Source organism: Cololabis saira, chromosome 15 (genome assembly GCF_033807715.1).
Source record: "Cololabis saira isolate AMF1-May2022 chromosome 15, fColSai1.1, whole genome shotgun sequence".
Lineage (NCBI taxonomy): Eukaryota > Metazoa > Chordata > Actinopteri > Beloniformes > Belonidae > Cololabis > Cololabis saira.
This window is the reverse complement of record NC_084601.1, coordinates 14228206-14242486: the sequence shown is the minus strand read 5'-3', so window position 1 is coordinate 14242486 and position 14281 is coordinate 14228206. Positions and strand designations below refer to the sequence as shown.

General features: G+C 43.3%; 1 protein-coding gene across 2 annotated transcripts in view; it reads right to left on the bottom strand.

The window, feature by feature from the left end:
- Nucleotides 1–6729: 6729 nt before the first annotated feature.
- The window catches only part of vps50 (VPS50 EARP/GARPII complex subunit), a 95610-nt gene continuing 88058 nt past the window's right edge, over nucleotides 6730–14281 (bottom strand). For both annotated transcript variants that reach the window (XM_061742672.1, XM_061742673.1), the window contains 3 exons: nucleotides 12533–12654; nucleotides 9740–9929; nucleotides 6730–9659 (listed from right to left, as the gene is read on the bottom strand). In XM_061742672.1, the coding sequence (XP_061598656.1) occupies nucleotides 9540–9659; nucleotides 9740–9929; nucleotides 12533–12654 (432 nt within the window). In that variant the 3' untranslated portion in view covers nucleotides 6730–9539. The remainder of the gene's footprint in view (nucleotides 9660–9739; nucleotides 9930–12532; nucleotides 12655–14281) is intronic.

Sequence of the window (14281 nt, the reverse complement as noted above, 5' to 3'; positions counted from 1 at the left end):
TCAGCCTCTGAGCCATGTCTTTATCTTCCCATTCTCTAACCTCATATCTATGCAGGATTCTGAGTGGGCGGGGCTATGATAATGAGCACTGTGCTGATTGGCTGCCTGAATGACGCGATACACCGCTACGAAAAAATGGTGGAAGCTCCGGCCAACGGAGTTAGTTGTGGGCGTGGTTTCACGCATTGTTACGTAACGACGGGAGCAGAATGTGAACGGCTCGTAGATCCACATCACACTGGACGGCTCATCCGGGTGGCTGTACAGACACTGCAGAATTTAGTTGCTTTCCTCCTTCTCTGAGTTGCCAGGCTGAGGGGAGACCACTTTATATATGTTAAAGCAAGAGAAAACATGTTTTTCAAAATAGGTCCCCTTTAAGATGAAGCTGTAGTTAACTGAAATAATCCTTTCATCTTCATTTTCTTACATATATATGGTTACTCCCCTGCTGGCTCATGGTTTGGGCGCTGGCTGCACCTCTGACGGTGTGGGTGTGGCTCGCCTGATGTGACTCCCAGAGAGCTCACCGCTCTGATCGTTGGCCTTTTTCCTCCAAGACACTAAATGTTGGCTTTTAGTAATTATACCTTTACCTTCCAAGTTCGTTCAAGTGCGTTCAGTCTCGATCTTTTATTGCAGCCCACCGAGCTCGGCTGTGACAACACATTAGTTCACCCCCCACCCCTGATCCAGAAGTCTTTTACTTCTGAGTAATGAGAAACATGAAAAGTCAAGGAGAACAGGTTGAGTCTCAGAATAAACCAGTGACTGAACAGGAAGGTCAGTGCACAAAAGTCTTGCCGAGGCTGTGAAGCTTTGTTCTGCACCTACAGTCGTTTCGCTTCTGATTGATTTCACGAGGACGACGCTTGAATCACCGCTGTCTCGCTGTATCATGTCCTCAAACGCGACCGTGAGGACAGACTAGCCTCCTTCCTGCAGTCTAATGATGTTTGATTTCCAGTGGAAGATGCATCCGCCGCCTACATCTTCCTTTGAGAGCGGCGGCAACAACTGAACACTGTCCAGAACTTCAGCGACCCTCGTGCTGTTCTGTACTGGCAGATAGGATGAGTCACGTCTGTCCTTGAGTCTCATGCTCTTTGTCAACAGGTACAACGCTGTCTGTGGTCAATAATGTAAAGACTTAGCTGTACTTTAACCCTTGTGCTGTCTCTGGGTCAAGGGAGGAAGGGAGGAAAGAAGGAAGGAAGGAAGGGAGGAAAGAAGGAAGGAAGTAGGAAAGGGAGTAAGGAAGGGAGAAAAGATGGAAGGAAGGGAGAAAAGGAAAGAAGGGAGGGAGGAAAGAATGGAGAAAAGGAAAGAAAGAAGGGAGGGAAGAAGGAAGGAATGGAGAAAGGAAGGAAAGAAGGAAGAGAGAAAAGATTGAAGGAAAGAAAGAAGGAAGTAAGGAAGAAAGGAGAAAAGAAGGAAGGAAGTAGGAAAGGGAGTAAGGAAGGGAGAAAAGATGGAAGGAAGGAAAGAAGGGAGGGAGGAAAGAATGGAGAAAAGAAAGAATGGAGAAAAGGAAAGAAAGAAGGGAGGGAAGATGGAAAGAAGGAAGTAAGGAAGAAAGGACAAAAGAAGGAAAGAAGGAAGAGAGAAAAGATGGAAGGAAGGAAAGAAGGAAGTAAGGAAGAAAGGAGAAAAAGAAGGAAGGAAGTAGGAAAGGGAATAAGGAAGGGAGAAAAGATGGAAGGAAGGGAGAAAGGAAGGAAAGAAGGGAGAAAAGGAAAGAAGGGAGGGAGGAAGGAATGGAGAAAAGGAAAGAAAGAAGGGAGGGAAGAAGGAAGAAATGGAGAAAATAAGGAAAGAAGGAAGGAAAAGCAAAGTAGGTATAAAGGAACGAATGACGGAAGGGAGGTAGGAAGAAAAAGGAGTAAAGGAGGGTAAAAAAGGAGGAAAAGAGGAAAGGAAGAAGGAAGGAGAGAGCATGAGGAAAGAAGGATAGAAGAATTGGGTCATTTTGACCCAAAGACAGCACAAGGGTTAAGCAGAATTATGCTCACTAGGAATAATTCACATGCTTTGGTTTCCCAGCTCCGTCGTATAGTTGGAGCTCTGAATGACCCACAAACGGAGACTCCCTGTTAAAAGTTTGTGAAAGTCCGGTCGCAAAGGACTGAGACCGTGGTCTCATGTTTTGTAATCAATAATTGTTTACAAGGTAAACACAAGTATTCATCTTATTAGCGTGTGTCCATGGACCTTGTAAATGCCTGGCTCGGCAGACGAGCCGGAAACGAGCGGTTTGTTTGTTTCAGGACGGTGACGTCTTGTCGAGCAGCTATCACTCAGATCTAGAACCTTCACCAGCGGTTCCAGGTCCGTCGGTCCCGAGTCACCTGACACGTGCAGGACTGGCCTCCCGGGCAGAGGTGTCAAGTAACGAAGTACAAATACTTTGTTACCTTACTTAAGTAGAAATTCTGGTTATCTATATTTCACTGGAGTAATTATTTTTCAGACGACTTTTTACTTTTACTACTTACATTTTCACGCAATTATCTGTACTTTTTACTCCTTACATTTTAAAAACAGCCTCGTTACTCTATTTCATTTCGGCCTTTAAAAAAAAAAACTATCCAGTTAAATTGCTCCATCCGGATAGAGTGAATTTGGTTGTGGTTGTTTCAGATGTTCTCAGTTTTGTTCTTACATCCGTTCCCTCAGATTCCTGCAACTAAACTTGGATGTACATTCCAATAAAGGTTAGGATAAATGATAACATGCCTCTGAAGTTTGACTTTTTGCACCATTACAATACTTATAGGCAACTAGTCATCATATTTTCTGCTCTCTGAAACACATGTTAATGCTCAATAGTACACATATATGGTTCTTTAATATATTTGCATTATACTAAGATGCATTCATTTCAATGGCTTTTGTCCTTAATGGCTTTTTCCCCCTTACATTACTTTTACTTTTATACTTTAAGTAGTTTTGAAACCAGTACTTTTATACTTTTACTTGAGTAAAAAACTTGAGTTGATACTTCAACTTCTACAGGAGTATTTTTAAACTCTAGTATCTATATATATAAACTTTATTACAGGCTCAAATGTCCCACAGGGTATAAAGACAACAACATACACTACATCAAATATAAAACTATACTTCTACCTGAGTAATGAATGTGAATACTTTTGACACCTCTGCTCCCGGGTTCATTGCTCCCGTCTGTCTCCAGTCTTCCAGCGCAGATAACATGAAAGCCATGATGGATATGAATGTTTATGAATTCTGTAATCTAGCAATTGCCTTGAATATCAGCCTGCTGTTTAGAGGAATATCCTCTAAAAGCCCCGCCTGTCCTGCCAGGCGGCGTACATGTCTGCCGGACGGCTGCAGCCACCTCGCCCATCCATCAGGGTTACATCATCCGTGCGACACGGCGTCTCCCAGCCAATAAAATCAAGGAAGAATAACTAGTTTAAAGAGAGGACAACATTGACTGCATGTTGAGGACTAGATCTGGTGTTCTGGTCACCACGGGTTCGTCTTCATTTGTCCAAATTCAAATGCTGCATGTGACAGTTATACCCACCGGTAAGTTCGGCTCGTGACAGAGGAGCGCACGCAGAGGCTTTATTAATCAAATACTTCCCGTATTATATCCCCAGCATGATAAACAAGTTGTTCACTTGGGCTCTCAGACGGCGACCATCCGTCTTCAGTGGGTCCTAAATGAAAATATCATCTTATGGCATTTGGAAGCTATTTTCTTGGAAATAACAGTCTGGGGAAAAGATATACAGGTGAAATAATTCCCTCAGCAAACCAAACTGGCTGTACTCCTTCCTTTTATTTCATCTCCATCACATTAGAGAGCTGTTACCTTTGTTACCTTGAAATATCAATGAGTTTCTTTGTTTCAAAGTCTATGAAATAAGTGTAGTTCAGACCGAAAAATGAGTCCAGTAGAGAAAAATCAATATCCATTTCTGAGAGACAGGAGTATCGACTCTGTAAATTCAAGACTCCAAAAGTCAATGATTATTTTATCGCAGCAGGACTTCTGTCCCCGCACAACCCCGGCCTGCAGCCGGAGGCCATCACACCTAGCGCCTGTCAAATTTTCCCCATTCCCGTCTTTCTCTCAGGTGTCGACGGGAGCTTGAGAGTTTTGCAGAGAGGGTTTCTTCCCCGTGTTCATGTTTACCTGTATGTGAGACGTTTGTTTCTACCCAAGCGCAGCTAGTCAGGCAACAAATTAGCCGCGGGCGGTGGAGCAAGGGTTCCCGCAGCAGACTAAGCTGCTTTCATCCACGACGCCAGTCAGAAAGATGAGAAAATGCCACTGCTGTGTTCATTAATTACTGTGTAATAAGTTTGAAAGAAGGGGCCTCTAATCAAAGTGGTAATCACTCCTCTCATGCAGTTTGAAGAGTATAGTAACTAACTTTATTGACTTGATTTTGCTCGTTTGCCTGGTGCTTTTCTTTGATCACATCTGCACCGTCCAACCATGTGGTGGAATAAACATCTCTGTTGTTTCTTCGGGGAAACACAACTCGTCACTCCCCGGCAGGTCTGCCAGTGACGGGGTTAAGTCGATAAGGCTCCTCTCAAGATAAGCTCTGTGAAGACGTGTCTGTCATTAGAGAGCGAGAGGGGACGGGTTTTGTCTGAAACCCCAGCACAGCTCCCCGGTTACACTTTTCCATTTTCTGCTCTCACAGACTGAGACACTGAGATTAAAAAGGTCTTCATGTGTGAGCGAGAAATCCAGTTTTTTTTCTTCTTCTTTCCTGACAATCCAAATGGTTTTCTTGCCCTGCGCCTCTAGAGATGAACTCTCTTGCTGCATTCCTCCCCTCCGCAGAGTGACAGCTGCCCCGATGAGAAAGATGCACAGTCATCCTCGTCCTCTGAGCGTCTTATTTCTGTTCACGTAACGTTGACAATTAGAAACAAGCATGCAAGTGTTTCAATTAAAACATATAGATTTGTGTTTGGAACACATCTATGACCCAGCCCTGGAGGTGCAGCAGGATGGCTGATAACACAGTACGGTTTACACACCCCAGGTCAAGGATTTCTGGTAGCAGCTCAGTCAGCAGAAGATTAGCGCTTTCCAGAAGGCATAAAACCAGATGAAACATTCTTTTCATCTTCTTAATGTAAAAATGTTCGAGTAGAAAAAACACACTGAAGTCAGCGCACCCCGAGACATTCGGGCTACCAGATAACGTCAACCCTTGAACCCTACGGGACTGATAAACCAGAAAAGCAGAGGTGGATGTTGGGTTGAGGATTCAAAAAAAAAAAAAAAAAGACTTTGCAGAGAAGCGATTATGAACTGCTGTCAAAGTGCAAACGGAACATTTCTGGGATATTTAGTGGGCTCTGGAGGGGCGTTAATCTTTTTGACTGTGCAACAACACCTGCACAAACAATATCCACGCGGAGGAGTCTTCAGAGGGAAAAACTGCCAAACACCCAAACAAGCCCTGTGCAGTTTGGAAGTTGATAACCTGATAAGGTGCAGAGGCCTTAAAAGGAGCAGCTCACGGAATGAGAGGAAACTACAATCTTGGAGCAGTTCAATCAGTTCTGGTTCCTGGGAAGTGGAACTGGAGAACGTTTGACGTGTCCGTCGGCATGTCCTCGCGCCGCCACGGCCACATCCTGCCTCACGGAGCATCACGCAAAGTAAACAATACTAATAGGTTCTGCCGGCGATTGTTCCCGATTAAACATGTCTGAATAGACACGAATGAAGTCTGTGTGAACGGCGGAGCAAGAGAGAGGCCATGTAGGTCAGTGATAGTGATTTTTACTGGCTCGCCTCGTGGAATTTTGGCAGCGCGGCAGACACGCAGGAGCACGGTGTCCTTTTAATGTGAAAGGATAAGTGGGCCACATACCCCGCGAGAGGGGTGTGATCCCGCTGGGGGACCCCGGCGTGTTTCACAAGGACAGTTGGGAACGCTGGTGTCGGGAGGGTCGCGGAGGCCGCCTGGAGACGCACGGGGATGATTAGTGACGACAGGACGTAGTAGGTGCAACACATGGTTGTGTGAGGGGCGGACAGTCGGCTTCACCAGTTACAGTCAGAACTAAAAGCTGAAATAGCAGCTTAATAAGAGGCGGTGAGTGTTCATACGTGACAGAGCGGAGGGCAGAGGGCTCTGCAGCCTCGCAGGGAAGCGCTGTAATTGCTCCGGCTGCTCCAGCCGGGCATTGGGATGGACGGCAGCGCTGCTCCAAGGTCATGCTCATACACGTGGATAAAAAGCAGCTTTGGTGGTTTATAGGGGTGTAACGATATAGTAATCTCACGATACGGTACTATACACGATATTGAGGTCACGATAACGATACGATACGATATTATAGCAGTATTTTTTTAACAACCTTGAATGAGGAACATATGACTGGAAAAAATTGTCTTTTATTTGAAAGACACAAAATACAAAACAATACTGTACGTTTGCCCTATTGTTACAGTTTGTAATGCTTTATAACTGTTTAAGTTTTAAAGAGAAAGCCAGGCCAACCATTTTCCACAAACTGAACTAAAAGTAAATGTCAGGTTTGCATTATGCATCTTCAGTTTCATACAAGTAAAAATATTTTGCCACAAACTAAATAGTTTCTCTCATGTGTGGTTTGACTTTTTTCTTTTCCAGAAATTTAACAACTAAAATTAAATAAATAAATACAAGTAAATAAATACATACAATTTTACATCATAAAAAAGATTGATTCATGCTCACCTTATAAGTGTAAGAGGAGATTTATTTTTGTTAAGGTTATTTTGGTAATTCCGGGTTCATTATTTTATAAATATATTCTTTATATTCTGATGTAAATCAGGGACTATAATTACACTAGTCAGTTTATCTGTAGTGATTAGTATGTTTTAGATTGGGCGGAGTGATACAGCACTAGGTGCTGTGTTGATGCTCTAAAATCCTACGCTGTTGAGCGGACATTGAAGTACACTGGAACTCATCAGAAGTTGCCCCCGTGTTTATCCTACTCACGACCCGAAAAAGGTTTAATTTAATAAGGTAAGGCTTAACTCTACACCAGCCTTACATAAGTAAAAGTTCAGACCTCAAAACGGGACCGCAAAACGGGACTAGTTTCTTCTGAGCGGAGTAAGATTTTGGTCCGCGCGGCCGCGGTCGGATGCGCGTTACTAGTCAACACAATAGATTAATATTAATAACCCAATATCGCGATACACTTTGCCACCTCCACGACACGTATCGTGACGTTTTTGTATCGTGAAATTTCGTGGCACGATATATTGTTACACCCCTAGTGGTTTATCTACTAAAGCTGCACTTCTGTGACTTCACTGGGACAAAGCGACTGAACACAGACGACGGGCAACGTTCGTTAGTGTATTTATTGTGTCAAAATCATCAACCTACAGTTGCAGAGTTTCATTATAGTGCACTTGACGCTCAACACGATTTGAAAAGTTTTACATATTTGTATTTGATTCAGGTTATAAGTTACAAGGAATAAGTGACTGTACGCAACCAGCCGTTATCATATAAAAACCAAAACAAGAAATAAATACAGACATCGTTGCAAACATTCACATTTACAGTATTCTTCCAGGAACAGCTGCACGTGTGACCCGTCAGAACCTGGGGCGTCTTCATCTCGTGTTTTTGTTTTGTTTACTTTGGAGCGGCCCCCTGCCGGTCGGGTCAGGGTGAACTAATAAAGATGACCGGCGGAGGAGAGGAGGGAGAAAGAAAACCACTAATTGTTTGTCGTTTGTTCTTTTCTTCAAGGAGAGAAATGTTAAATATGAGAGCCACGCGGAGGTCGTTTATCAAATTACAAGCAGGTTTAGTGTTTTTGCCAAAAGTACACAACATTTAATCTGGTCAGTTCGGCACATTTCACCTGAATCAACTGAACTTTTCACCTAAATTCAGTTTCCGGAGGTCTGTACGTTTACCAAAGATTTCACACCTTCTACTGAAAACAGAAATTCACATATTTAACAAGATAATTCCTCATTTAGATTAAAAAAAAACAACAAAAAATGTTTGCTCTGATCAAAATACTTTTGCAGCTTTTCCTTTGGGATAAATATCTTTTATTTGATATTTTCTAATGCTGACTTTGATGTATTTAAGGAATCATTTGTTTATAGTGTGTGAAAAATCAGACATTTTGAAGCTGCAAATACAAATAAACCCTGTAAAATCAAATCATGACCGGCTGGGAATTTTTAACGCTTTGTGAACAATTTCTTTTTTTTTTTCAAAGATTTTAAAGAATAAGTATCTGCCAATTTAGTAAGGGAGTTTTTAAATCATTATGGCTGCTTATATATGCAACAAAAAGCCTGATGAAGTGTGAAAGTGAGCAGAATTTGTATAATCAACTATAATGAATGTTACATTCTTCTCGTGAGCAGGATAATAGTTTCACTCATTCTGAAGTCGACTTTTAAAACTTGAAACGTTTCTGAGGGAAGGTAGAAAGTTCAATCTGCGCGAGTGGCTGCAGCTTCATAAATATCATTAGACATAAATGAGATTTCTCCATCACATAGACTCACTTATGAGATGACAAAAAAGACATATTCCTTTTATAGTAAGAAAACTGAAACAAATAAAAACAGGAGAGATTTAACTGCTCTGCAAAATCGATGGACTGAAAGAGAAACTCTTTCATACGGACGATAAAACAATTCCCTCCTCAGATATGACAGATGGCAGACAAACAAAACCAGCTTCTGCACTTATAATCTAACTATGTTAATGCAAACTACAGCCATTTATATTACTCTCAGAATCATCACCTTTATATTAGATTTAGCTTTTTTTTTTTTTCTTCTTTATCTTTTTTTTGTGGGAAAAACAAACAAAACACCGAAGTAGAGAATCCAGTCAGGCACGACAAACACCCCGAAGCCACCGAATATACAGCAAGCAAACTGTATGAGCTGCGATGATGAATCATTACGGAGAACAATAACGTCGCGAGCGAGCGAGCGCGCTCTTAAGACGGACGGGTGCGACCAGCAGCTTCCTCGTGGGATGCCTTTTCCACATCATCACTTCAAAATTTAGCAACTCACAGATGTTCACTTGTCCTTTTCTTGAGTATAAAGGTAGGTGCTGTGTCACATGTTGATATAATACTGTAAACAGCCACACGGTTAGATCTGGTGCTGGAAACAGCCTATGTGGGGGGAAAAAACGCAAGATCATTTAAGACATAAGAGGTTCCTGTGGTTGCCAACAACCAGCAGAAAACGTTTTGCTGAAGGTAAAGAGGAGGAGGTGCGTTATGGTGGAGGTGCAGCATGCTGGAGTGAGAAACGGAGGTCACAGGGTGCATTCAACAAGCAGCCATTGGAGCTTTGGACCACATAAGGATGAGATTAACATACAATAATGAGCTCTACGCTGATTTTTTTTTCTACTACTGTACACAGCACAGGTTTATGTTTGTATTTGAGACTGAACACGAAGACATTCAAAGCTGAGCTGTGTGGTTTTTCTCCTCTGCGGGCTCCTTCACGCACTCGGCTCCATCCCTTGGCGAGTTTATCTCTTGGGTCGGTCTATGTCGTCGATGGCGGCCAGGAGTTTCTGACGAGCCTTCTTGTTGATGTGTGAACCCAGACAAACGTTCACCAGGTTGGCGAGCTGCTTCATGGAGTACTCCTGCACACACACAAGGTCGGTTGAGAACATTTGTGAGGGCGAGCCTTTTACAGGAGGGTGAGCGCGTTTCACTGACTCACCCTGTGATTCTTGATGAACTGCTCCATGTCGTTCTCGGTGAGGTAATAGGCCTTGATATAGGTTTCAACGAACTCCTTGTCGGGGATGGGCCGCAGGTCCGTCAGCTTCTCCAGCTTCATCAGGAACTGCTGAAAGTCCAGCTGCATCAAGGCCCGGCCCTCGTTGCTGCACTTCTTCACGTTCGCATAGCTACGGGGGAGCGAGACAAATGAGAAGCGCCCTAAATGCTCGCATAGGAAACAACCGGAAGGCAAATACATTTACACCCTGATCCATGAGAATCTGATCATAATCATCTCTCCTTGGGGCCGTTGCATGTTGCACATTCTCCACACATGAATATTCGACACAGATGCCGGCAGCCTGGACGCGCCTACGATCAGAAAAACTGGAAGCGTACTCGTCTCTGGACTAGTGCAACTAACCGCCACGCATGACACAACCGTCTGCTTTCCCCGAGAGCGCCGCGTGTAGCCAGATGTTTCCACATCGTGTAAACATGTTTAGATCATCAATCTTTCATTGGGCTCTCAAGACTACATGTACTGCTGAATAAAACAAATGCATCAGAACTCCCCGAAGTGTTTCTGTTTCTGCAACATTGGACAGACAGGGTGCATTTAGTCTCAGATTTACTTTGAAGACTTAAGTTAATATATCACGGAGGTCTCTCCCTCTCTGCTGTGCTTCAGCTCCTTCGCCAAATCCCTTCAGAGAAGACCGGTAACCATAGTAACTAAAGATGTACTGAATGAGACTCCATCTGGATCACCTGTACCGAAGAAACTTCCTTATGCGCTTCAGCAGGAAACCAGAAAAACACCCATACAAAGTTATAAAGATGCACCTGAAAGCTGTCTTCGTAGTCGCGTCATGTATAGAAGTCGGCGTACTCGTGTTTCATGATCGTCATCAACTGGGAGATCGGAGTCAGTGTCGTCTTCAGCACATTAACACATCAGACAGACAGGTGTGCTCGCCGTCTCACACCTCAGCTCCTCCTGCTTCCTCTGTCTGCCCCACATTCTGTTTTTATCATCACCCCCCATCCTGTCCCTCTGTACCTCAACACAAACAGATCCCCTTTTTTGCACGTCTCAAAGGAGACGTGAGTGCCGATAATGATAGAGCCAGACTCCCCAAACAAACACATGTGACCGCTCCGTTCCGGGCGTAGCGGGGAGTGCGAGTCTGTTTGTGTTCTGGGCGACTCAGACAGGTTCTGAGGGGACGGCAACAGCAGCAGAAATTGGCTGAATATCACAGACGTAATGAGCCATTTGCTCATTGGAGAGGGTTCAAAAGTTCTCTGACACAATGAGGGGAAAATGTCCACCAAATGTGCAGGGACTGGGAGGTAAGGATGTTTCGTTCTCAGTGGGGAACGCCTGCTAACCAGCGTTGGACCTCCATCTTACAACAACATGCTGTGTTTGTTCTGAACCTAAACCTTTATTTGGGACCATTTTTCCCCGTTCAAGATTAAATAAGTGACATTTGCATTATTTCTTGTGCTCATTAAAATGTGACAATTGTTAGCTGTGATTTCATGACTTTGTCACCATTCAGTGAGTCCGACTCACTCCTGTGCAGCACCTCACAGACACAGGTTAGAATAAATTAATGAAAACAGACAAGTATATTAATAAATATGTTAACATTCTGTCAAACAATCCGCACGCCTCCGTTTCAGGGGAGAAAGGGGTGAAATGCACTTCAAGGGATGTGTTAAGAGCATTTTTGCAGTTTGTCCAGTGTCACGTCGCTCCCCGATGGTTGTTTAGGGAGGCTCATAACGCGGATGCTTGAGTCGGTTCCCAGGGCGCGGGGCCAAGGACGCGGCAGCAGTTTAGAGTCTCAAGCTCTGTGGGTGTTTCTCCTATTTTATTGTGCTGTTCCAAATATTTTGGAGGAAAAAAAAAAATATCCTTGTGAATACGCAATGTGAGGTAAAAATGGGGAATAAACGGGAAAAACAAACAATAAAAAGGAGATAAAGTTCTTCTTTTGAGAGACATAATTATGTATATATAATAAATATATAATTATGACTATAAGAACCAAGAAAAGGAGGACATGACAGAAGACTTCCATTTAATGTGGAAATGGCTATTTTGAACAATTTGTAGTTTCAATAAGTGACTGAAGAAGTGATGAGATTTCATAATTAAGTATTTGATATGCTAAACTTTGAGCTTTTACGTTAATTACAGTCCATTATATGAGTCGGAGCATAAGAGTTAAGAACTGGCCCAACAACTATGATCTCCACACTTTGGTCCAGTCCCATTTCTACCCCTCAGCCCTGCAGCAACGGCCCAATTCTCACCTGTCCTACAGGGCGCTCGTACACTTAAGGGGGGGTAAGCAGAGAAAACACCAAGTACAGGCCCAACTGGCTGCAGAAATGCAGAAATGTAAGTACTGTCATCAAAACATGAGCTTTTCTCTGGACGTCTCTAGAGCTCTCTCGTTCATTGGTCGGGCAGTCGACACATCAGCTCTTGGACGTGCACTCGTTTCTATAGCAATACGTGCATGAAAAACCGAAGGACCAAAAGAAGTGGAAGCCAGAGAAAACTGATTCCCATAGAAACCTATCGAGGTCAGACTTCATTGAGACTGTTCTCTCGTCTCTGAGAAGGCTGACAGAAACCGTCACCCAGAGTAAAACGGCGCTCATCGTGTCCCGGTGCAGGAACCATAAACACCACGTTACTTAAAAGCTTTCTGGTGAGAGAAAAGTGTGACTGGTTTGACCACGAACGCGTCATATTCCTGTCTCGTCTTACCCCTCAACAAGAGTCCTGTTGGCCAGGCGGATGCAGTGCTCCCAGAGGACGTTGGACACGGGCAGGGGGATGCGCACGTGCCGGGACACGTCACCCAGCCGTATGGTGAACTGCTCAAACTCCTGACAGAAGACAGTAAAGAAAACACAGTAAATCCACACGCATGCACGAGTTAACTTTAGTATAAAAGAAAAAAAATGCAAATTCGTTTCCTCAAAAACACATCTGGAATTTATTTTATGGACTGTTTTACAACAGAAACATTAGAGCCGTACTATGAGGATATACCTGATAAAATATTAACTGTAAAATCAAGCTATTTTAAGACCTTTAGAAACAAGTCCTTCCACACGAGTGTTACATCCTTGTCTTTCCCAGAGGGAGGCCAACAAAATACAAGTTTTTATTACAGACTTCGGAACTTGTTCACGCTCAAATGCACCGGGGATACTTAATACAACATTAAGGTTATGAAAGAGCAGAGCAGTCACTTCTGGGTTTTTTCTTCTCTTGTTCCCCCTGTAACGAAGCGTCTAGTCCTGTACGGCTGCTTTTACCAAATCTCTCATTTAACAGGTATTTATTAATGGCGGCAGTCTGGAATGATAAGCACTCAGGATCCTGTTGAAAAGGGAAAGGACAGGAAATACAAGTAACAAACAACGTAAAAAAAACAAGTGATTTAATATTACTTGGCAACATCCCGAGGTGCACGCTCTTACAGCTCACGATTGTCAAAACTGCACGGTGGAGTTTAGTTAACGGTAAAAGTTTAACACATTTGTCAAAACAGTAATTAAAGGACTTGGCTTCATCCAGCTCACACTGGAGCTCCAGTAACGCACTCACCGCACTCGTAAACGCTAAATTATGGATGAAACTGTACAATAATGACATTCGTTTTCTGTTTAATGGACCCAAAGTGCAGCACATAAGGATTATATATGGATATAATTAGACATAATTGATGCAACTCAGTGAAGTTAAACTGTTTTAAAGTGTTTGTTTGCAAACTTTGTCAGGTGACTTTAATTCCAGTCCCATAAAAGATAAAAAACAACCTGAATTTCCATTAATTCATCCCCCGAGACTGAAATGTCCTTCATTCACAAACAGTCTCAGAATAATTTCTGACTAGCATTTTTCAGTGAAGTCATTCTGAGCGTTCGGCATTACGCTGCCACTTTATATGCAAATTAGCCCCATTGTGGAATGACAGGAACCAACCTGAGTCATGAATAAAATATACTTCTGCATGTGTGTGAAGCAACACAAAATAGCTTTTTTTTTTCTTTTTTCCCCCCCCCAGTCGACGCCCATAACAGAGTCCATGTGCATTAGTACTGACAACTTGATGGGGGAAGTCTGTTCACACCTGATGGGGGGGGCATGTTGGCTGTAATGTACTTCACGTCGCTCCATCAGCTGTACGCGTTTGACACAGATGGGCATTTAAACCGGGCCGCTGAGACGGATTTCCTCTCGGGTAGTTTGCCTCATAAACTAAATCAAGCGAGAACAGCCAGTGCCCCAACCCCCCCCAAAAAAAAATACCCATGAGCCACCTGGGGACGTAAAAAGATGAGTTTATGTTCCCCTAAGCAGTTTATATTTATCTGCTTCAGCCTCTGTGATTTGAAGGGAGATTTAAGCAACGGTTGCCCAACGACTGCTGATGCACAGATGAGGTTTTTCACGATTTCACACCACAGGGAGCACTTTAGACCTTTCCACCTCAGAATATCCGAA